Source organism: Seriola dumerili, unplaced genomic scaffold, assembly GCF_002260705.1.
Source record: "Seriola dumerili isolate Sdu_G_001 unplaced genomic scaffold, Sdu_1.0 BDQW01000088.1, whole genome shotgun sequence".
NCBI lineage: Eukaryota > Metazoa > Chordata > Actinopteri > Carangiformes > Carangidae > Seriola > Seriola dumerili.
The window spans coordinates 7,511,905-7,536,191 of record NW_019174343.1 but is presented as its reverse complement, the minus strand read 5'-3'; the positions used below and the strand labels follow the sequence as shown (position 1 = coordinate 7,536,191).

Sequence of the window (24,287 nt, the reverse complement as noted above, 5' to 3'; positions counted from 1 at the left end):
AGAGCTGTAATATCTCAATAAGATCTCATGATAACATAGTATATTAGTTTAAAGCTGTGTACCAGGTGATTCAAGTTAACGGCAAATTCTTGTTATTGTCAGCAAATACCATGAAAAGACAAAAAGCAACAACGCATTAGTCTTTCTCTCATACTTCCATAGTTCCCCAGCCTGTCTGTAGCTTTGAGCCCAAAGTCCAATTGGTTCCACGTTTTTAAAAATTGTCACAAATATATACTTGATAGCAAACTCTCAATAGTAGAGGAAATTATTTCCGGTTTTGGCTAAGCACACAATACTTGTTAGTAGGATAAATTATTGAATATGAATATGATTAATTGTTGTTTTTAGTCTGTTTGTGGGATTTACTGACCATAACAAAAATACAGAATATCAGCAGATTTGTCCTTTAAGGATGGAGTTATACTTCGGGTGTAGATTTGCCAATCCTATTGAAGCAAACAAGATTTAGAGGCAGCCTGACAGGGAGGGCTGCCTTAGAGGTTGAATTTAGGGCGGCAGTCCATTTTTGTATCCACAAAGCACACTTCCATGACCTGTGTCATTGGTTACAACACTGACTCTGAGCATAAACACCCCAGAACTAGTACTGTCACTGTCATGTCTCTCTGGTTTTTCTGTTGCCAATTTCAATTTTTGTTTTTTTGGGTTACAATTGATGTGACGTCATTCAGATTCATCCAAAGCTAACAGGCTTACAGTGGAAGCTGTAACATCCATTGACACCACAGATAATCCTATGTTTTGCCTGTTTTTGAATTTTTAGAAAATGATTGCAAAATGCTTCTGAAGTGCTACTTTCTGTGCACTAGTCTACAGTGAGGGAGAGTCAAATATGGCGTCTGTCAGCGACAGCCAACAATAAATAGAAAAAGGACAAAACCCTCAACACTGTCAATGGACAGTCTTCAGATTACTTCTCACTGTGGAATCCTGACAGAAATGCACCTTATCCTTCTCTCTGTATACACAACATCTATCCCACATGGCAATGAGGTTCTGTGTGCTTCAGAGGCTATTTTGTAAACACAAAGGATCAAAACTAAAAGTGAGCTTCACTTACTTTCTCGTCCTGAGATAACAAACATGGAGCGAACAAGTAGCACTGGGAGAAAAGCCATGGCTAGACAACGTAAGGCTGAAGTTATGATCGCTGGAGAACAACTCAGGTATGGGCAGTCAGACTGAAAATATAACCAATTCAAATATATTAAAAAAACTACTTATAAGATTCTAGATTTATGTCAAGATATGTGGCTAATGTTAAACTTCAAGTTAGGATTATGGTTCATTTCAAACTTCATTTGAAGGCTGAGACTTCACGATGGGAAACTGATTAAGGACCGACGCTACCACTTGCGCACGTATCCCAACTGTTTCGTAGCACAGGAGCTTATAGACTGGCTTGTGAGCCATAAGGTAGCTCCAGATCGAGCGACAGCTGTCTGTCTCATGCAGCACCTCATGGATCATGACATCATTCATCACGGTAAGAGGGAAGCATCTAGGCAAGCCAAGACCTTTTGTTAGACACTCACTAATTTCAAGTCTGATTTGGAACTAAATGCTGTCTTCTCTTAGTCTGTGATAAGAGGCCTGTATTCAAGGATGCCAAACTGCTGTACCGTTTCCGCAAAGATGATGGCACATTTCCCTTCAATACAGAGGTGAAAATCTTCATGCGAGGACAACGGCTGTATGAACAGTAAGAGTTGTTGTGTTTGTGCTGCAAGTCTCTTGGTTCAGCAGGATCAGCAGTATAGTGTCAATCATACTAAGGATCATATACATATCAGTATGATAAATAGGGTCTGGTTAAAATCTCTCGTCAGGTATGCTGTATCTTGGCAACTTTGTTCTGTTTAAATGAGCCTTCCAGATTTGAAGTAATTTGCATGTTATGAATAAACCTGATCTGTGGTTTTGCGTCTGTTTCTTCAGCCTCATTGGGGACAAGAACTCCATTCTGCAGTTGAGAGAGGAGCATGGTGTTGCATATCAGCGCTCCTTTCCTGGCTGCCAGTTGATTGACTGGCTCCTTCAGAACGGAGAGGCAGAGAGCCGGCGTCGGGGACTAGAGCTGTGCCGTGCATTGCAGGAGCATGGCATCATTCAGCACGGTGAGGAGAGCCCTCATTTGAACTTTGATGCATGATACTAAAAACGAGCAGGCCGACAGTGGTTGCTATCGTTGGGTGGCAAACTGGGACCTGCAATCTAAAGCAGACACTTATCAGCTCTTTACGAAAAATCCCATTAACTCTCAAACTTGTTCCATTGTTGCTTTTTTCTCTCTCTGTCCCACCACTAGTGGCAAAGAAGCATGATTTTTTTGACAGTGGACTACTCTATCAGTTCTGCATAAATTTTCGCCGTCGACGCCGCCTGTCTGAACTGTTACATGAAAGTGAGCAAGACACTGCTGAAGGTGTGGCAGTGCCGATACAAGAGGACAACCATTCTGACAGTCCATTTGTTGTGCGCAAAAACCCACCCCAGGAAGGCAACAGTGCTTTCCAATCCGGTAAACAAAAAAAAGTTATCTGCCCTCTTTACACTTTATACACTTTGTTGTGAATGCCAACTATTGCACAATAAACTCACTACTAATTTCGTTCTAGTGGCATTGAGTAAAGACGTGAAACAGGTTACAAGTGGGCGTCGAGGCAGCTTAAATTCCCTTCAGATCAACTCTGCTGGATTTCTACCTCTTGGCCATCTGTCTTCAACCTCAGCGGTGAGATGCAATCCTAAATCAGGCAAGTGTGTAACTAATATTCATCTGACAAATGTCTGAAAATGTCAAAAAAAGTTCTAGCATTTAGAATGTTATGGCTTTCTTGTAAAAGCATAGAAACTAAATATTTTCATGATTTTACAGTCCTTACACGAAATTTCACATGTGAAGAATTATTGGCACCTGGTGCACCCTTCATCAAGAGAGTGTTGACGGTGAGTTAAGATGGGCTATATATGATTTTACATTTATGTAATTTTTTAGGATTTTATTGCATTAATTCAGTATAACCTGAACAACATCCCCCTGAAGACCACAAAGGGGTAATTAAAGCCTTATCCGCAATGCCATCTTCTTTAAAATGGAACTTACCTAGGGTGAGTTTTTGCCCGCAGGTTTTGTGATATCATGAAACCGTTCTCATCTATTACCCACTTAAAACAAAGCATGCACACATTTTGGCTCCTTCATAGTTCAGATTATTTTGAACAGATTATTTTTCAATCTGAACTAATGAAATTGTGTCTCACCTGTGTGTGTGTAAACTCTAATTAATCTCTCACCTCTCACCTTGATCCCAGGTGTTAGGAGACGCCCTGGGCTGGGGCTTTGTGGTCAGAGGCATGGCTCCCTGTTATGTGCAGGCGGTTGACCCTGGAAGCCCTGCAGCAGCTGCTGGAGTCAAGGTTAGATGTATGTTACACATTTGGCACCAAGAAAGAAAATTATAAATGGGACAAACACATAACCAATGTACCTGTTATAATATTCTAGGTGAAGCAGTTTGTGTGCCAGGTGAATGGCCAGTGTGTTCTCTACCTGGACTACAGGACCATCACCAGACTGGTCATGACAGGCCCTCGCACTGTTGTACTGGAAATGATGGAACCACTGGAATGACAACTGTCTATAAGCCTGCCTCTTGTTTTATACACAACTCCATCTGCCGTAACTGATATATGACATTATGAAGTGTCTCTTTCTAGTTGTCGACTTTAGAGGCAGAGTTCATGTGCTCATTTGTGGGAAACAAATCAGTGAAAACGTTTATCTTGGTTGTAGCAAGAGTAAGTGAACTGCAAAGGGTTGTGTTTGAATGACTCTGGATTCCTGAACAATAATGTTGGCTTGTATGTCATTGAAAATAAAGCATTGTAACAATACGACCACAATGAATACAAAGTTTTGGTCATCCATCCTCTGCTCTGCTCCCTGCTACGACTTCCGTCTTTTTGTCGTCGCCATTTTGGATTGAGAGTTGGCTCACTAGGAATAGGTAACGTTAGCTAGCAGGCTGGCCTGACCACCGGTGCAAGTAAAAGAAGTACTCAGAGGACACCGGGTGGTGCTGGCAGTCTTCACCTTTGGAGTCTACTGTTTTCATGAGATGTGCACCACTCTGCCCTGCCTTTTGTCCCCACAGCTAGCTAGCAGCTGCAGCAAAACAGATGTGACTGCTAACTAGCCAGCGTCGTTAGCTAGCCGTGGAGCTGCTGTGCATCAGCACCGGCTTTGAGGAGAGCGAACATCACCATCAGTGCACGTCCTTCTTTGTTAGCCATTTATGTAGCGAGGCAACCCTGTGTGAAGCTAGCCTTAAGACGCATCACGAGGTGAGTAAAACGCATCGATTGATTTCGTCTGTGAAATGGAGAAATAAATAACGCCACCTGGCTATGCATCGCTAGCTTTGATGCTAAGTAGGTGACCAAGCCGAGAAGTGCAGGAAACAGTGCTAACCCAGGCTAACACAGTAACGCTAGCATACAAAGCAAACCACAACATGTTCTGCAAAGCTCGATTCCCGTAATGATTGGACATGGTGGCGCAGGAAAGGTCACAGACCCGCTCTCTGATTTAATATTGCTGGTCAAACCAGCATTCAACCAGTGAAGGCTAAGCATGTCCACTGAAACAGCACTGGGCCCCTGAAGAAACTGGGGCTCTGAACGTAGATAACGCATAAGTAAATATGCCGACAGTGATTTATTGAATGGAGACAAGTATTGAAAGGGCGTGTCACCTGTTTTATGACGGCACTCCCTCATGATGTAGAGATTGAACGATAGTGTTACATTCTGTAATACCATATTGGCGAATTTACATTAAGCCATCCTCAGACTAATCAGTAATTTTCTGTTTGCCAGGAGAGATGTATCAACTCCCAGTGAATAACCTTACAAGAATCAGGAGAGCTAGAAAACAAGTGAAAAAAGCACTTGGGGACATTGGCCTGGAGTACTGTAAGGAGGCAGCTGAGGTGAGTGTATGTATAGCTGCATTTGTTATCTTGCAGAATCTCTAAATTAATTTGAGAAACATTACTTAAAATGGAGCATCTTATTATCGTTCATGTTTGAAAATATATATAGTTATATGTGTAAGTAGGTGTTTTATTTTTTATTATTTATCTCTGTGAGGGTCTTAAAGTCTGTTTAGAAATTATTTTATCTCAAATGTGAAACAAATAGTAACTTAACACTCAGGAAGATTTGTCAAAAGCCAGTGTGGCTGATAGTTACAAAGTATTGTGAACTGTCAAACATGCCACTTTGTACATAAACACACACTTACTGAATTTAATATGTATTTGTCTTTTTAATTCATCCTACAGGAGTTCAAAGAGTTTTGCCCTAATGAGCAATTTGTAAAGGGCAGTCTTTGCCTTGATATCTGCGCATGGGATCCATCATACTCCAAACCACAGGTAAATCTTATTTCTGTGTAGAAACTGTTTTCAAATGTTTATGCACATATCACCATATTTATCTTAAAGCCATTTTTTTCCACTGATGTCCTTTAGGAATACAGATCAAAGCCATTTTGCTGCACAGAGTGCCCATTTTCTTCCAAGTACTACTCAGGCTACAAGAATCACTTCCGCAATGTACACAGGAAAATCTTTGAGAGTAAAATTCTGCTCAACTGTCCATACTGCACATTCACTGCAAGCAAGAGAACTTTGGAGACGCATGTTAAAATATTCCACTTACCCAGTTCAGCACGTCATAACTATGGGAGCTCACAGGCAACTGCGCTGCAAAAGAAGGACAAAACATTTTTTGATAGAGCCAGACAGGGAGATGGTGTGGAGAGAGCAATGTACTTTTGCAAAAAATGCACGTTCCGGGACACACTCTACAATGTTGTGAGAAGGCACATCTACAGGGAACATTTTCAACATATTGTCTCACCATATCTTGGTATGGTTTCTGAATCATCTGTCAAAAATGGTGCTAATTCAGTCAATGGTAACAACATCCTCTGTAAACGCTGCCAGTTTACCACTCGTAGCTATGAGGCTCTAGTACAGCATGTTATAGAGTACCACGAGCGCATTGGTGCTCAAGTCACCACCATGATTGGCCACGCTAATATTGTTGTCTCCAGGTCTCAAACCTTACCAGTCGTGACTCCGAAAGCCCCTCTGATCGTTAGCAGGAGCCACCCACTTAGAGCGGAGGCAACAGCACAACCAGTGATTGGCTATTTAAAGCCAACGGGCCCTGTCATTAAAAGTCAGTCACCCATCGTAACCAATCAGGTACGTGTCACAGTTGCTGGCAACAGCACTGTGGCTGAAAATAATGCTACTGGTGTAAACACAGCCCAGACACAGAAGTGGAAGATATGTACAGTTTGCAATGAGCTTTTTCCTGAAAACCTCTACAGTGCTCATTTTGAGAGTGCACACAAGGCCAAGAAAGTGTGGGCACTGGCCAAGTACATCATGAAAATCCACAACTTCACTAGCAAGTGTTTGCTTTGCAACCGCTATCTTCCAAGTGACACACTGCTTAACCACATGCTAATCCATGGGCTCACCTGTCCACAGTGCCACTCTGCTTTCCACAATGTTGAAAAAATCATAGAGCATGTGGCTCAGGCTCACCCTGATGACTTTGTCGGACCTCCCGGTGCAACACCGCTAACCTTTGATCTCACCATTAAACAAGATAAGTCCAGTAATGTTCAGCTGGTTGTTCTCACTTTTAACATGAAGGAATCTATCAATGGTCAAGATCAGCCTGCACCAGCTCAGAATAGTGTTCCACCTCTGGTCAAGCTAACAGCTCCAAGAATGATTGAGAAAAGTGAACCACTTAGTAGAAATTTCCCTTCCACGACTCACAAGAGTGAGGTGGGGAAGACTCTGTGTCCGCTGTGTTTCACCATCCTCAAAGGTCCCATCTCTGATGCTTTGTCTATGCATCTGAGGGAGCGACACCAAGTGCTCCAAACAATGCATCCTGTTGAAAAAAAGATGACATACAAGTGTATTCATTGCTTAGGAGTGTACACCAGTAACATGGTGGCCTCCACAATAACACTGCATCTTGTGCAGTGCAGGGCTGTTGGTAGGAACCAGGCAAGCCAAGGCTTTAAATCTGCCTTGACTCTCAACTCCTCGGGGGCTGGCTTCCTCAAGAGGCAGCCACCAGCGCAGGGCACATACAACCCCAAGAGGATAAAACTTGGCAAGGAGTCCAAGATTTCCACCACTACCATTGGAAATCAGGTTGAATCTGATGGCCTTGCTCTGGATCCGAGAAGCTATGAGCACAAGACATATGAGGCCAGGAAAGATTTCCTGACAGCCTACTTTAACCGGCGACCATACCTTTCTCCTCAGGAAGAGGAAAAGCTGTCTGCGGGTCTGTGGCTGTGGAAATCCGACATTTCCAGTCACTTTGCAAGCAAGCAAAGGATGTGTGAGAGACTGTGTGAGACCAAGAAAGTGTCTGTGCTGCTCGGCTTCGACATGCAAGCTCTCAAGAAAGTTAAGCATGAGTTGATCTTTGAAGAGAGCAAGATTGTGGGCTCCTCAGTGGGGAGATCTGGAGGCCTCAAGTCTGGCACTCCAAACACAGACCAAAACAAGCAGTGTGAGACACTAAACTGTACCTTAAAACTCAGTACATGCACAGAGACCATTTCAATTGATTCAGACAGTGAACCAGAGATAGAAGAGAGACCTACTGAGAATGGAAATGTTGACACGAACCAACTCGAGAATGTAAAATTCCAGGAGCCAGCAAACCTGACAGAAGAGACTGAATCTGTGAAGAGAGACGATTCCTCTAGAGAGAAGGAGAGCCCTTTGCAAGATGGGAACGCAACTGCTTGGATGACTTTCTGTTAGTGTCCCTGCTTAGCGGTGTGCCTTGGTTGAGTAACAGTTCAGTTTTAAAGGGTATTAACTAGGGTGAAGGTAAAAAAACAGGTCCACAGACAGTTACAAATAACAAATAAGTGTTCAAATGGCATGGGTCAGTAAAACTCTTATTTCCACATGTTGACCTCGTTACCAGTGTTGGAAAGACGGAAAAAAGATACATTATAGTGCATAAATATATGGCATATGTAAGTGACATTGTATATATTTTAGCCATTGTTCTTTGTTAGTCTCTTCATGAAATCTGTTATTCACTGGTTAATGGTCACAAGATTTATGATTATGCCAACTTCCCTACTTCCATAGGTTTTTTTTCTCAACTGTGACAAAGAACTGTATAACGTTGTCATTTCACATTTAGAAAGTGTAGGATATGCTAATTGCTTATGTACACGTTTTAATAAAAATGTTTGTTTAATAAAAAAGTTTTATTTTCTTTTTCCTACACCACCAACATCACTCAGTCTCTGAAATTATCTTTTGTGCATAGTCTTGTGAAAACAGAGATTTTTAACACATTCTGCACTGAACTTCATGGAGCTTTAAAAGTTACAAAGCAGCAAAATAAGTCCTTAGGAAGGATTTTAATGTAATTGATGCCTGATCTCAATAGCTAAGTGATGGAAGATAAACCCAAAAAAAAGTTTTTAGTTTTTACAGGAAATAGTTTTAGGGAGAGAAAAGATCGAAGTTTTTTTTTCTTCTTCTGTTTTTATGTTGAGTGGATGTTATGATCGACAAGATATCATACACTACGTAACTTTTAATTTATCATCGACCACCACTGTGTTAATTAATACTTTTCAAAAAATAAAAAATACGCACACTTAAAACTAAAAAAGCTTTATTTACAAGAAATGGTTAAAAAAAAAACTGCAACCGTTTCTTACGAGCGATCGTGTCTGTCATTTCACGGCCCCCTTATTTCCGGTGTGTCTCAGACGTTGATTGGTGCAGGAGCAGCAGGAGGCGGGACTTCTGGCTCGTACAGTAGCTGAATTGGCCAACTTCCAGCGTGCATCACTGTCCAGGCCACAGAGAGTCTGCAGCTGCAATAATGTCCATATTGTGTCTGCATGCACATCTACAGCCTTTACCAACTCCATAGCTGCACTCTCAGAGGGAAAACAATCTGTAAGCAGTTGTAAGTATACCTGTCAATTCTTGCCTCTCACCTGTCCCATGGATGTAGTTTGTAGCTGTTTTTGATGCGTTTCTTGTGGACTGTTTATAAACAGCTAGTTAGCACCTGAAGCTAAAACTGGTAGTATCTACGTGACTTGCAACCAGAGCTGTCAGCGGTGGCAGACTGACATCTAAGCGCACATATTTAGCTCGATATACATCGGAACGATTTCATGTTACTCGATTTCACAGTGCCAATATTCCGAGTCAGCTAGCTGGCTAATGTTTGTTAGCTCATGTTTCAAATGTTTGCTGCAGTTGTTTTGGATGCGATTCTCTTGCCATCTCAGTTATCCAGTACTTTCCATTCATTTTTGTGCATCAGGAAAATCTTTCGGCAGATTGCTGAATCATGCAAGGAATATCCAGTGGGCATTCTTTTATTACACTTTATCATTGTGTGCTAATTCAATGCACATATTTCAAATCGATCTGCACTGATTGTAAGAGCCAGCAATGATAATGTGACTAAAATGTTTGCAGACTTGATGGATTATACAACTCATAGGGTGCAGAAATGAATGAAAACCAATGGATGTTAAAATACAGCAGCACAGCTTGCAAAATATTTGCTGACATGAATTAATGTAATCTTTAATCATCCATGTGTGCTTCCAGACTGTTCTTGCAAGCTGCAACACAAGGTGAAGAAGCACTAATGTCCGGCCGACAGACTGAGAGGAATGGCAGGAGAAACCTTGGGATCTGACTAGACTGGCTGTGTGTCGGAGGTTCACAGTGTGGAAATAATGTCGTACAGCAACAGAGAGCTGGTGGAGTTCTTCATAAGCTACAAACTGTCTCAAAGTAACTGCCCAACCTCACTGCTGAGGCCAGAGGATGCTGGTGGAAGGACTGAGGGAGACAAGGCCAACTCAGCTGCCAGTAATGGCTTGTTGGTCAACAGCAGTGACAGGTGTGGTCAGCCCGGGACGTCCTCGCCCCCGCATGGTGGCATAGAGGCCGTAAAGTCAGCCCTTAAGGACTCTGCTGACGAATTTGAATTGCTCTTCAACCAAGCGTTTAGTGACCTTTCCACGCAGCTTGACATCACTCCTGACACTGCATACCACAGCTTTAAGAGTGTGATGGATGAGTTGTTCAAAGATGGAGTCAACTGGGGACGTATAGTGGGCCTATTTGCCTTTGGGGGTGTACTGTGTGTGGAATGCATACAGAAGAATATGAGCGAGCTGGTTTCCCGTATCACAGACTGGATGACCATGTACCTGGATGAGCACATCAGTCCGTGGATCCAGAGCCAAGGAGGCTGGGTGAGTCTCCAGGGGATGAACTCAATATACAGCTTTATTTAAGGCGCTGTGACAAATCGAAATCAGCGCCAACAGAGGCTCTCTGATGCAGATTGGGTATTGACCATAATGTGATTGATAGAATAAAATTGTTGTCAATATAATTCTAAAATTCACTGTGTCTACTATAAATTACATTCATTCAATTATGGTGGCATTCACTCAAGGTGGTAGTGCCACAACAATCTCTTGCTTCATGATGCTTCACATTAAAATGATCCCCACACAGTGAGGTGTACAGATTTTAAATGTGGGGACATAAAGAGCATTGCTATCAGATCAGCACTCTGATACCCAGGGGTGAAGTATTGGAATCGTCTGAAGAGATAAAAGTTGGATCTGTGCATCGAAAACTGTGACGCACAATTTATAAAAAAAAATAAAAATAAAAAAAGCTTGATTCTCTCTGAGGACAACAGCCGCTGTCAGCTTGGATTCACAGCAGTTACAAATTATTCCACGGCAACTCAGAGTAATGTGAAAAAAATATGTCAAAATGTCCCTAAAAATATCTCAAACTACTCCTGCAGCATAGAACACTTTCTTCTGAAATTATTTTTACTTTTAAAAGGTACTGAGTTTTTAATATTATCCAGTTCATTGTAGGATTTCTTCTTTTTTTTTTTTTGCTTCTTGTTCCACTGCAAACCAAAAAAAAACCATTTGCATATTTAATTTCAACAATTTTCTAGAATTTTTTTTTTTTTTTTTTTTAATGAAAAATTTGTTTTGTTTTCCTTGTTTATACAGCAGTGACAATACTTTAGATTACAAACAGAAAGTGTATATTACAAACACAGGACTAAAGAATGGAAAGTATATCTACACATACATACATTTTTCTGCAAAAATATTCCTTGGATGGATGGAAAGAAACCTAAACATTGCCTATTAACAAAATTTCTCCTCTTCTTTTTCTGTCAGGACTGCTTTGCTGAGATGTTTGGGCAAGACGCCGCTGCAGAAGCGAGGAGATCTCGGGAAGCTGTGATGAAGTGGCTGCTAGTTGGAGTGGCAATGTTGGCAGGAGTGCTGATGGGCGTGCTCATCGTTAAGAAACATTAAAGGTGCCTGCATGTCGTTCACCACGGCACACCCTGTGTAATGCTACGCCAACAGAAATACAACTAAATAGTTAATGTTTACAAAAAGCCCAGTCTGCTTGTGCACTGACAGAATGTGGATCGGCTAAAGCAGTTTGTGGGAGTATCCATAACATGTAGCTTGGTGAGCTGTTGTACCTCTCACCCCGCTTTGTCCTGTGTCTTTTAATTTTTTTTAACACACAGCAGAGATTTTGACTCGTTAAAGGCTGTTAACTTGCCAGACTGAAAGTGCTTTAAATGAACCTGATAAGCTAAAAAAAAAAACAGTGAAAAAGACTGAGGCGGTTTGATGAGACTGCTTTTTTTTTTTTTCTTCGTGCGATATCCAAGGACCAATTTTTATGACTGACGAACTGACAGCAGACAGAAAATATAAGTTATAATTCCTATTCACTGTGTAATGCTCAGCTCCTTTTGTTGGCTGTACTGGAGTTAAGGCATGCTTCAAAAAATAAATATATTTATGTTTTTCTTGTGTCTTTATTTTGTTTTGTTTTATCGACTGTCTAAAAAACCCTGTGTGAAAATACACGCATGTCTACAGCTTACTGCCAAACTGAGTCCTGAGCCCACCACACTGTAATTGTGCATTATATCCTCCATAGGGCTCACAGCATCATCACATATTCCTGTTAAAATGTCTTATTTATTACATAAAGAAAAGAACTATCCAGGCTCCAGACCATTTTCAGATACAGGGGAAACAAATTTATATTTAATGAAGACAGAATCTTAACAAAAGCAGCTGACAATGTTGTGAATCCTTTCGGGAGACGTTATGCACTATTACAATTGTCTGATTTAATGATTTATTATCTTGTGAATTCATGCACATTCAACATTAATGAAAAGAATACCTGCTGGTCACCACACCCATACATGATATATACAAATAGACTGATACAACAATGAATCCGTCAAATAGATCAAGTATGTCAGAAATAGTTCCAAATGAATAAAATCAAATAAAAAAAATAAATACTGCACATGGTGGAATGCTTTAATAATGTTTTTAACGAGAAAAACTCCACTCATATACATCATATTCTTTATGCTAACATGCACTGACAGACATGTATGTTATCATGGAGACTACATAAGAAACTGTACACAAAGTGTGTCTGAATTTACAAGATCTCTCCATTTACAAGAAGTATTTTGTTTCATATTCTTCGTTCAGTGCTCTTGGTGTCATAGTCTGAAAAGTAAGATGTAATGTTCTCCTCTCAGTTCATCATAACATTCATCAGCAGTGTAGATGACAATGAGAACTACACACATACACATAAATGCCTGTTATCTCTGAACTGCAGTGTTGAGGGTTTTACATCCTGTGCATAGCGTCAGTTGGGGGGAAAACTGGAGCTGCGGTGTTGTGTTTTTACCATCTGGGGGTGCTTGTGTACCAGATATTTCAGAATGACATTACTATACATCAAGTTATGGCTATACGCATTTAGGTCTCATTTATTTCCCACTGTAGATGTAACACTGTTGTGTTGACATCCGTTGGTCAGAAATGCGTTGGTTCAATCCTTCAGGAAGTGAATTGTTTAAAGTGACTCGCAATCAAAAGATGAATTTGCACAGAGGTGGGCTGAATCTATCCTGATGCCTCTCATACTCAAAGATAAAACAACTCCTTATCAAATCACTTGCGTCCCTAAATGTTTCTCATACAACTAAGGGCAAAACAGGGTGAATGGGAAAAGAAACAAAAGCGCTCAGTCTGAGAGAAAAGGCCACTAACGGATGGCTGTGTGAGTGAACAGGAGCAGGCCTGTGGTTGCTAATCTATCCCTGTCATTTGTTGCCCATTTCCCCAGAGCAGAGCTGGCAGCTGCAACAGATAAACAGCAGATAGAGGCAGTTAAGGAAGAGTATAAATTATGGACACACTTGCCAAAGAATACTGAATTTTTACATTTCATATCTTTTTTTTTTTTTTTACACTCAGTTGCTTGTCTCACGATGACCTTCACTGATTCTGCTAATTCTTGCAGAGGGAAATGATGGGATTTCTTTGCTTTAGTGTGATTTAGGGTAAACTTTGGGTACATATGGTAAATGGATTCTGATGGAAACCCCCCCCCCGTCCTAATGTGTTATTTCACAGGGCATCAATACTAAATTTCATCATCGAGGTCCTGGGGGACTCAGGAGGTGTTAAGTGAAACAGTGGTTGACTGATAATGAAACAAAAGAAGAGATAAAAATATAATACATTAGCTCTACTCACCTGTTTGCAACGTGACAAAATGCTTCTCATCAAAAATTCTTCCCCAGAGTTGATTTATCACCAATACACCCAGAAGTGTGCGTGTGCGTGTGTGTGTATGTGTGTGTGTGTGTGTGTGTGTCAAACGGTGTCTCAACTGGGTGCTGTGCCCAGATGTTCACAGGGCCGTGCTCATGAAGCTGAAACCATATGCTTAAATGAAAGTCTTATTTCTCCCTGACGTCTGCACTGAAGCATGCACATCATCTGCTGCTAAAACTGTGTTAGTGATCATTTATACATTTGTCTCAAGTGAAGCGTTTTGTTTGTGTGTGTGTGTGTGTGTGTGTGTGTGTGTGTGTGTGTGTGTGTGTGTGTGTGTGTGTGTGTGTGCGTTTGTGCACGTGGCCACAGATTATGAAACCTGGATGGACTGATTCAACCCAAACATAACAGACTGATTTTAGAAAATACGAGTTAACTAAAATAAATGGAACAAATCTAGAACGGCACCGGTCTGTTTACAGTTGCCCTTTGTTGGCTTTCAGATGATACTAATGATGTATTAATTTGTTTATCATAACTTTTCTGAAGGTCATGTCTAAATACCTAAAGAGCACACAGTGCCCCTCTCTCAGTAACTGACAGGGAGTGTGAGAGTGGCGGTGCCAGCGGCAGGTGGATGGTTTGGTGTCTGTGTCCCCAGTGATAACATATCAGTCATCCCCCAGTCCTGAGTGAACTACCCCTGCCCTGCTGCTCAGCATAAAAAATACACTACATATACATACTGTACTACTGTGCTGTGTGTACTGCATGGCATTTTAAATGAAATGCTAAGGAACTTGCACTTGGAGGATGTAATGCATTTCATGTTTTTCTTTGATAGGTTTTTGAGTTATCTTTTGCTGTAGGTTCTGTCAAAGGACTTTCCCTGAAAGGGTTGATCTGATCAGTGACAGCGACATGGACACAACTTTGATCATAAAGAAACAGTTGTATATATCTGGTTCGGGATGAACTGGATATCAACAATCAAAGTGGCCCAATATGTCTGAAAATGTCAGGAAGTCAAAGTGTCACTAAAATCTACACAAAACTGTATGATGAAGTAAAGCTTGTGTAGTTTTGACGTACTTTTACTTTGGTTGAATATTTTTCATTTTCTGCTACTTTATACTTTTAATCTACCATGTTTTATAGGGGCGTAACGTACCAAACTATATTTATTTATAGATATTTTACTTTCCAGATTAATATTTTTCAAATACACATGACCAGTTAACAAAACATGATGCATCATTACAGATGAAAAAACCTAATACAACTAAGGACAAAGTTTTTGAATTTACCTACAACTTGTAACAGTAAATGGTGTCTTACATGTCTGATATATATTTAAATATTAGTAATAATGACCCCTTGATAAAATACCTAATATACTATAACTTTGGTTGGTTTTGGTAAAGTTTTGGTTTTTATACTTTTACTTTTATTATCAATACTTTTGTACTTTCACTTAAGCAAGATTGACATAAACACACTTCACCTCAGGGCATTTACAGTTCGTCTGTTGCAGCTTCAGCTTTCTGGTGTCCGTCTTTGGGGAGAAATGAAATTTATCTTGTAAAGAGCTATGATGTAATGAAATATGTTGTTACTAGTCATTATCAAGCGGCTTCCGCGTAGCCTCTGACCTTTGCATTCAAGTGCGACAACAGAGTGGAAACTTTATGTATGACAAAATCCCCTTTTATGAGCACACAACCACTGATGACTAATAGCAAATACAAACATGAGCTTGTGTTTGCTGTGTTGAACCTGAAGCCCACTTGTTCACCAACTGGCAGCGCTAGTCTAAATATAAAACCAGGGGTAAGTGTTGCACTTTAGTTGAATATTTGTCACTTCTGCGGAATAGGGGATTTGCATACCCGCTATGTTCAATTACACTGTCAAAGTGGAGCTGTGCCCGTACAAAGAGGCTATTATACCTGAGCAGGGGAGTACAATAACATCACACAGGAGCTTTGCTGTAGACAGTTCACCGAGCTGAACGGATGAACTGAGAATTCAAATGACTTTAAAAACAAAAGCCTTCATTACTCCAGCAGGATAAGTCACACGTTTATTATTTTCTCTGCAGAGTTCAATATGGTAGGCTGATATAAATTTCGCAAATACAAAACAGAACCATAAAACACAAATGGAAAGTATAATTTCACATCATGAATAATAAAAGAGGCACAGATATTGCTGTCAAATCTGATTTGTGTTTATATTTACAGCTGAAACAATTTCCTTATCAGTGTGTTTGTATGTGCAGCATACCCCGCAGAGTGATTTTATCTGACTTCAAACTAGGGCCTGATCAAGATAATTATCTACAAAATGTTGTTTTCCAATAAAAATACAGTGAAAATAAACATAAAACTCCATTCACGTGACATCCAGTGTAGAAACACATATGTACAAATCCACACAAACAAGTGGTAAAGCAAGCAAGTGCGCTGATTCCTGAGTACAAGGGTATACAAAGGTGCCCGTTTTGTATTTTCACACCAGTGTGGGCACCATGCCGGTGTTGAGGTGGTGTGTGTAGGGTAGGGAGGCAGAGGGGTGCAGAGGGGAGGGCGCTGGGATAAGGTGTGGTGCATGGCTGTAGGTCAGGAGAGTCCCGGGGCCGAGGGAAAAGTGCCCACCATTGTCATCCAGAGAAGATGGCTGATTCACCTCAGAGTACTGCTCCAACATGGCCACCTTCTTGCTCTTCTTGTTCTTGTTGGAGACTTTTCTGTTGCGTGTTTGAATGCCGTCCTTCTTCATGGTGAGGGGCCGGTTGACCTGGGAAAAGACAGGAATGAGATTCAGATTCAGAGTGAAGTGCTCTGCTCCTTCGTAAAGAATATAAGTGTGAATCCTGTCTGGATGAGTGACTCACATTGTGCAGTTTAAAGTAGAGTCCACAGGCGTTACACACAGGTTCTCCATTGGCATTGCGTCTCCACAGGGTTGTTGTGCTTGTGTGACAGTTGGCACACATTGTACCTGCCCGCTTGCTGACAATCTGAAACACAGAAAAGAGGATAATCAGGGTTTAGAAGTTGCTCTGACAATGACAAATTATCCATGTAATTCCAAGCGAGGGCCGTCAGTGGGCCATACCAGTCTTTTCTTGGGTCGGATGAGAGGTCTATTTTGGCCATTCATCTTATGGTACAGTCCACAGGCATTGCACAGGTAGTGGCCTGTACCATCCCGACGCCACAGTGGGGTGGCTGTGGCTCCACAGTTGACACACTCTCTGGCCTCTGTTCAGAATCAAAAATACATAGAAAACACTTTACAATGACTTTTACTCATAATACAGAGAATATAGGACTGGTTAATATCTCATTAATGAACAAAATCCTTTTGTTGACAAAACTATCGCCCCACATTTAGTCCATTTAGTTGCATTTATTTGCAGATGCACAGTTGTCATGGAAATGTAGACATTCAAATTCCAAAAATTTGGCTTTAAAGTTGAGACTGAGAGTTCATTTTTGACCTTTCATCTACATCTCCATCACAACTAGAACAACTCCATCTGCTGAGAAAAAGTCATGCAATGTGACTGAAATGTCCAGAACAGCCACTAAATGGACCTTGTGTTGAGATTGTCTTGTCCATGGGTGTGTCGCTGCATCCTCACCTGGAGTGGATATCCTCATCTTGTTGCGGAGTTTAGGAGAGTACGAGGGGCTCATCCAGCCCCCGGTGCTGTATAGCGCAGCAGAGCTGTACTCCTGCGGACTGGTCATGTATGAGCTGTAGGGGCTTAGCATGTGCGGGTGGGAGTGGGACGACGGTGTGTACACACTCCCAGCAGCAGGAGTCAGATTAAGAAAGCTGCTGCTGGCTCCCACCCCCCCCAGAGGGCTCAGGCGCTCGGCCTTTAGGGCCTCCTGAAGCCGGGGGCTCTCCCTGCCCTCTCTCCCCGGAGAAGGGTATCCATCTCTGGAGGTGGTGAAGGAGGAGGTGACCCCTGGAGTGTAGAGGGAAGTCGGGGTGTGTGAGTGCAGCGGGGTCTTGGTGAGAGAACTGCTGCTCCAGCTGTTGGCTGTGGGGTTGTAGGGGGAGCTCAGGGAGTGGCTGGCAGGCCCGTCCAGCAGCTGGAGGTTACTGAGGAGGCTCGGTGAGGTGAACACCTGTCGAACTTTGGGGGAAGAGAGGGACAGAATAGATAAAGTCAGATCATGTTTTAGATGGCGGATGTGAAAGTGAATTAGGTGGATAAGAGTGGGTGGGAGCACTGACCCGAGCTGTGTCTGTAGGTGGACGGTGCTCGGCTGTGGCTTGGGTTGGAGAAGAAGGAGGGCAGGCCGGTGTAGTCTGTGTCCTGGCTGGAGAAAAAGGCCTCACTCTCCTCCCCTGGAGGAAGCAGAACGGGCTCAGAGGAGAAACCAGCGAGTGGGTCTGAGCTGAGCAGAGCCGGAGACACCCAGTGGGACTGCTCTGAGGAATCCTCCATGCTGACAGGGACAGACTCGAGCTGTAGCAAGACCATGGCATGGATGTAAGAAATCGACAGTGCTTTTTCTGCCAAATGCATCTTCTCAGGATCATTTTTCTTAAACTGAAAGGGCATTTTTATATTTTTTGGTCACACTGGGAAGGATCGGGCCACAGTAAGTAACAACTGTGTGATTTAGAGTAACTTTGATTGGAGCAACTACATCATCACCCTGCTCTTCACTTCACAACAACCAGTGTAACTTGAAGGATAAGATCTCTCGACAGCAGGTTTCTTCAAACTTCCTTTTCTAGGATCCTCATTTGACTGTGGCTGAAAGTAAAAACTAAAAATAAATGGCTCTATAAATGTGGTGATGCAGCCAGTGACCAAACAGTCACTGAGTAGCCTTTCTACAATAGGTGTGTCAGTTAGAAGAATGCAAAAAATACACGTCCTCAGGGAGGGTGCAGGGTGGACAAACAGCACGACACCAACTAAAAATAATGATTAAAAAAACACCTGAGGTCGTGTTTGCAGCAGATTCTTAAAGTGAGAGTGTTAACAACAACCTCTGTCACACTTCTGAGGAGATTATGTGACATTTTCACACCAGTCTTCTAAATCTGTGATTTGTGTGGGGAGTTTTAATTAGTGCTAGTGTGCATATGTTTAAGCATTTTTTTTTTTTCAGGAAAAAAATGCATTGTAATACAGTTTTTAGTCCTCGTGGTGAGGGAAAAAAAGCATGAAAAGTACATTTACTGTCCTTTACGAAATAAAGAATGACTCAGTGTGACAGAAACTGTGAAAGCTAAGACTGGTAGAGCAGTATTACCGCAACTACACTGACATACAAGGCCGCTCTCACTCCATATCTTTAGAGGAAAGAGAAGAGGAAAGAGCAGAGGCTCATAGTGTCCGATAAAGTGTGAGAAAATCTGATAGACAGCATTATTGTAATGCTAAATATATCCAGCTCCACTGATACAACATGAGCCTGATACCAGAGGAGTGTGAGACAGCATGTGATGGAGAGCCGATCAAAGAATACTGGACTGAGGAATCGAGATATTAAAACAGGTGGAAATAATCACATTTAGATTCAGATTTAATCATTTTAAACAAATTTAATTCTCAGATATGAGCTTCACAAAGAAATGTGGTTAATTAACTTGCGGGTTAATTGTTGTCCTAATTGAAAGATGAATGGGTATGCGTTTAATACCGTTATTTACATTAATACATATACATACATGAAAGATATACAGGATGAGATATTTAATTTGATATAAATTGATTTAACTCAAAGCCCCATAAAAGCATGAGTCAGGAACAGCTGATCCAAACTCATTTGACCATGGTAAAAAAAAAAAAAAAAATCTGAATAAAAATAAAACATTTCAAAATGATAAGAATAATAAAAATCGAAATACAATATTGAAGATAAAGTGTTCATTTCATTGAGAAGGAAACTGAAAGCAAAGTCCTCACATCTCATATCTGTAAAAGTTCAATCAGGCAAGAAATGGCCTGAGGTGATATTTAACCATCACCAGTAAAAGTTTCAAATGTGTTTTCAAAAGCCAGATATATACTGTATATATATATATATATATATATATATTTTTTTTTTTTTTTTTCGCCAGATGAATAAGATTACTCACTGGTGTTGCCAGGATAATATTAAGACAAAACAGGAGACAAAAAGCTGAGGGGGTGACCTACCTGAGAGAATGTCACAGACACAGAGCGAGGTGAGCAGCAGGACTCAGGGTTAAATTTACACAGCCAGGTGGAAGGCGGCACAGCTTGAGTGTCGAGCTCAGCATAGGCTGATGGCTACAAGAACAACGTCCCCAACCACCAGCAAAGTTTAGGGCTAAGAGACAGTTCGTGGGAGGGGTTGGGGGACAACTTTTTTTTTTTTTGAAAGACACACCTCTTTTGTCCAGAGAGAAATAACTTGTATGAGTGCAGATCTAACATATTTACAGCCCTGGATTTAATATAATGTTTAACTGTGTAATTTATTTGCCAATGCTACAAATCAAATGTTTTTGGCTTCTGAAGTGTGCGCGTCAGGCGAAGGTGTCCGCTTTAAATCTTGGTTCCTCTGCTCTTCCTTTATAGCTGCGTGTGCTGCAGTGTAGTATTGATAACATGTTTGTATCTGTGATGGTTTCCACACAGGAAGCTCCACATATAAAAAGCATATCAGCACCAAACCAATTCTATTATTAAACAGTTGGGTATAGCTGGTGGACAGAAATGTACTTTTTCTGATATACCTTCAGTGTTTGCTCAGATATACACATAAATGCAGGATGTGATGCAGCAGTTCCAGGCAGGGCAGTCAGTTCACAGGATGGTTGCTTTTTGTCTGTTGATGAAATGTGCATACAACCCCTGATAAGACCCAGCCCACATGGAAAAGAGTTTGACAGACATTTGAACAAAGCAAATATAAAATGCAAAGACTCAATTTCTTTGTGGGCCAGCAAAGCTTATAGTGGAACACAGTAATGCAAATTGGGAGAAGAACTGCAATCATGGGGGAGAGATATGGTCTGGTCACAGCCTGGCTGCGCACAGGCCCGTCACTGTCCCAGTCATTTGCTAGTCAAAGCAGTTCCCCAACTTTCCTCTGTCTTTGTTCATTTACAGTTTTCAGGGAAATCAGGGGAGGAAAACAGTTGGGAATAATTGAGTCCCTTTTTTTTTAAATTGTAACAGTGGGTCTTTTTCTGCCATTTAAGAAGCAACAGCAGTTAAATTGAAAGTATATCCAGATAAGGTAGCAACAGGCTGACAAACTGCATCAGTTAGGCCAGATGCAAATAAATAAATAGACCAAGCTAAATGCGGCACAAAATTGTAATTGAGTCACCTGTTTCCTTAAACTTGTTTCCTTAAACTCTTTCTACAGTTGCTTGGGATAAAATTCCCATCCTGCGACAGTAGACACATGTTTGATACTGTCTGTAGTAAAAGTCAGCATGGTCACGGGTTAGAAACACCTCCACTGAATATGTGACCAGATGTGTGTCCGGAAACACAGCGCTGACCTGACATGTCCTCTTTATCAGGGCTGTAGCTGTGTCCTCTGTGTTTCGGGGAATGTGGGGAATTAGAAACTCGTGACATGTTTTAATTATTAGTGGAAATCAGATTTCTAAATAGTTATCCAGGATAATGATCATTGTTTACATCTACTTATATATTAGTATTTAGTTGTCCTGCTCCACTATGTCTGATTCTGTGATATCTACAGCCTCATTGATCATGCTTTGTTTTGCAGAGTTTGGTTTTCTAAGCTTCACATTTACACAGTTTTCAAGATATGTCAAATTGTATAATACTGATTAATCAAACAAAACAAAACAAAACAAAACAAAACAAAACAAAACAAAACAAAACAAAACAAAACAAAACAAAACAAAACAAAACAAAACAAAACAAAACAAAACAAAACAAAACAAAACAAAACAAAACAAAACAAAACAAAACAAAACAAAACAAAACAAAACAAAACAAAACAAAACAAAACAAAACAAAACAAAACAAAACAAAACAAAACAAAACAAAACAAAACAAAACAAAACAAAACAAAACAAAACAAAACAAAACAAAACAAAACAAAACAAAACAAAACAAAACAAAACAAAACAAAACAAAACAAAACAAAACAAAACAAAGAATTCATGACCTCTATTTTAAAAATGGGCAATTGAAATGTATTGCCACAAACAATGTGTCAGACCACTGTAAGAAATCAAATTAGATGAGAAATTCTTTTTAAACTATCATCTGCAGGATTGCAAAGAGGAAGAGATGGAAAATATCACTTTGGTCACTGCAACAGCCCTGATGTTATTCATTTGTAACACTGTGGTGTAAGCTCCGTCGCCTCAGTAAGAAAAGTCCAGAGTTCACGTTTTGGAGGTCAGGTGGATTGGAAACTCTCTGTTTCCTGCAGGTGTGTATGTGTTTTCTCTGTGATAGACTAGCAACCTGTGGAGGATGTAGCCTGCCTTGCATCCAGTGCATGCTGGGTGGGCTCCAGCTTGACATGACACTGAACAGGATATGTGGATATATATTGAAAGACGGTTGGTGATGCTGATTTATTGAAGTATCTACTTCAGTTTATGGCTTTTCTTGGTTTGGTTTTATGCATCTGTCTGTGTGCACACTTTTGTTTCAGAGACAATAAGATAAAAACTGAAAAAGCATGAGATAACCTGCGCATGCAGCACAGCAGTCTGTCTGAATGAGAGTAATATTATGAGTGAAAGAGTGAGATGAGTTCTGTGTGGCGGTGTGGACAGCTGGGCAGGGATGTGGCTGCTGCCGCTGTGTGAGCGGGCTGCTCTGCCCTGATAAGAGCCTATCAAGATGAAAGAAAGAGGCCAGGAATTACAGGACCGCCGCTCACTGTCATACAGCAGCACAGACGTACACACAGACCTACAGGACATTGCAGCACGTCTGTGGTGGTGCCATGTAACTCACATAAGCCTGCGTACACACATGCATAGATAGACACACACACACAACATGCCTGTTCTGTTGACAGTATCTTGGCAGAAGCAGTGTGATGTGACACAGGAATGTCTTGTTGGGCAGTTGGGAGGTTGTGTGAGCCTGTTGTAGCTGGGTGATGGATGGTGTTGTGTGTCACCAGTGGACTTTGGGGACAGCTTTCTAATTCCCAAGAAACAGGCTTCTGGGTAGGCGGTGGTCTTATCTCTGCCATGCAGGGCTGCAGAGACATACCCAGGAGATCTCTCTCTCTCACACACACACACACACACACACACACACACACACACTGTCCTCTCCGTCGTTTTTTAGTTTTACTCCTTTCTCTCAGCAGTTACTTATATTTTAACTCAGTAAAGAGTAACTATTGTGGTGTCTGTGTGGTTTTGTTGGCACATGTGTTGATCTACACAAGATATTTTGTGCGGCAGCAGTGTGATATGACTATGTGCCTCTGCAATGACTAATAAAGTCAGGTGGTTAAGTGGCCAAAGCTTGCACCACTGACTGAGATACCATGGCTTCATGTATTGCTGAATTTGTGTAATCTCAGTATTCTGCTGCACCTCTCAACATGACTCATGAAAAGCATGTAAGCCTACATGGATGTCACTGTGTTTTCCTTTGTTTAAACTTTCATATTAGTTTGCTGGTCTTTTAATCCTGCATCTTATTTTTATTTGTTTTTTTTTAAACTTTTTTTCCCTCATGGATTACCAACCACTGAGAGTCATTTGTACATATTATGTATTATGTTTCTTTGTGTCTGTATCTTTGGTGGTCAGTTGTAATCTTTAAGGAATTATTTTAACCTCGTCAGATCCAGTTTCCCTTTGTATGTCATACTTAGGATGATTAAGTAGCTTTAAGGTTGGAAAGTTTTCTGAGAATATCACACACTGTATAATATGTATTAGCTGGTTTCAGCTTTTTATTATGTATATGGTGCTTACATGGAGTAAAAAAATTCAAACCCAACACTCTGTTTTTCTATGATCCATCAAATGTAAATTTTCTAAATGTCTACTTCATTATTTTTTATCCAATTCTTCAAAATTCAGCCTGACATATTTATTATCTTTGTAAACTTTGGTATCTCCATCTCCAAAGTTCTGTGAGTTTGATCAAAGTTTGGCTCCAGATGAGTTGACTGACTCACCAGTGAGTCACAGAGGGTTTAGGATTTTTCATTTTGCTGCAGGATTTATGATGTGCTGAACATACATGATATTTTTACAGCTTCACTGTGATATGAACTGTGTGTACAGTATGTGCAGTGTTATGGGCTAGTGATGATTTTAAAGATGAATTTATTTTATTATTTTTTTTTAACTAAATTCAAATAATTGAAATGTCTGTGTTTACACGTCACACATCAATAAACATTTAATAATCACCAGACATAATGTAGATAACACCTGCCAGCTCCAGCTGAAAGTAAATCCTGGATGAAAGGTGAATCACCTGAAGCCTGTGCTGCCCTCTAGTGGT

General features: G+C 40.9%; 4 protein-coding genes across 4 annotated transcripts; 3 read left to right on the top strand and 1 right to left on the bottom strand.

The window, feature by feature from the left end:
* The first annotated feature begins 1,107 nt into the window (after window positions 1-1,107).
* Window positions 1,108-3,919, top strand: LOC111221882 (DEP domain-containing mTOR-interacting protein-like). The gene is made up of 9 exons (XM_022745471.1): window positions 1,108-1,190; window positions 1,332-1,510; window positions 1,603-1,726; window positions 1,963-2,141; window positions 2,333-2,545; window positions 2,643-2,780; window positions 2,903-2,973; window positions 3,340-3,444; window positions 3,533-3,919. The coding sequence occupies exons 1-9, from the start codon at window positions 1,108-1,110 to the stop codon at window positions 3,656-3,658; spliced, it is 1,218 nt and encodes a 405-aa protein (XP_022601192.1). The 3' UTR covers window positions 3,659-3,919.
* Window positions 3,920-4,008: 89 nt separating this feature from the next.
* Window positions 4,009-8,347, top strand: LOC111221984 (activity-dependent neuroprotector homeobox protein-like). Its single transcript, XM_022745602.1, has 4 exons — window positions 4,009-4,371; window positions 4,906-5,018; window positions 5,373-5,465; window positions 5,562-8,347. The coding sequence occupies exons 2-4, from the start codon at window positions 4,911-4,913 to the stop codon at window positions 7,899-7,901; spliced, it is 2,541 nt and encodes an 846-aa protein (XP_022601323.1). The 5' UTR covers window positions 4,009-4,371; window positions 4,906-4,910; the 3' UTR covers window positions 7,902-8,347.
* A 600-nt stretch (window positions 8,348-8,947) lies between these two features.
* On the top strand, window positions 8,948-11,975 carry LOC111221542 (bcl-2-like protein 1). The gene is made up of 3 exons (XM_022744982.1): window positions 8,948-9,078; window positions 9,738-10,393; window positions 11,357-11,975. Exons 2-3 carry the CDS (start codon window positions 9,869-9,871, stop codon window positions 11,495-11,497), a joined length of 666 nt encoding a protein of 221 aa, XP_022600703.1. The 5' UTR covers window positions 8,948-9,078; window positions 9,738-9,868; the 3' UTR covers window positions 11,498-11,975.
* Window positions 11,976-16,211: 4,236 nt separating this feature from the next.
* LOC111221541 (endothelial transcription factor GATA-2-like) lies at window positions 16,212-20,135 on the bottom strand. Its single transcript, XM_022744981.1, has 6 exons — window positions 19,980-20,135; window positions 18,056-18,290; window positions 17,451-17,954; window positions 16,922-17,067; window positions 16,698-16,823; window positions 16,212-16,600 (listed from the first exon to the last, which is right to left on the bottom strand). The coding sequence occupies exons 2-6, from the start codon at window positions 18,267-18,269 to the stop codon at window positions 16,313-16,315; spliced, it is 1,278 nt and encodes a 425-aa protein (XP_022600702.1). The 5' UTR covers window positions 18,270-18,290; window positions 19,980-20,135; the 3' UTR covers window positions 16,212-16,312.
* Window positions 20,136-24,287: the final 4,152 nt, after the last annotated feature.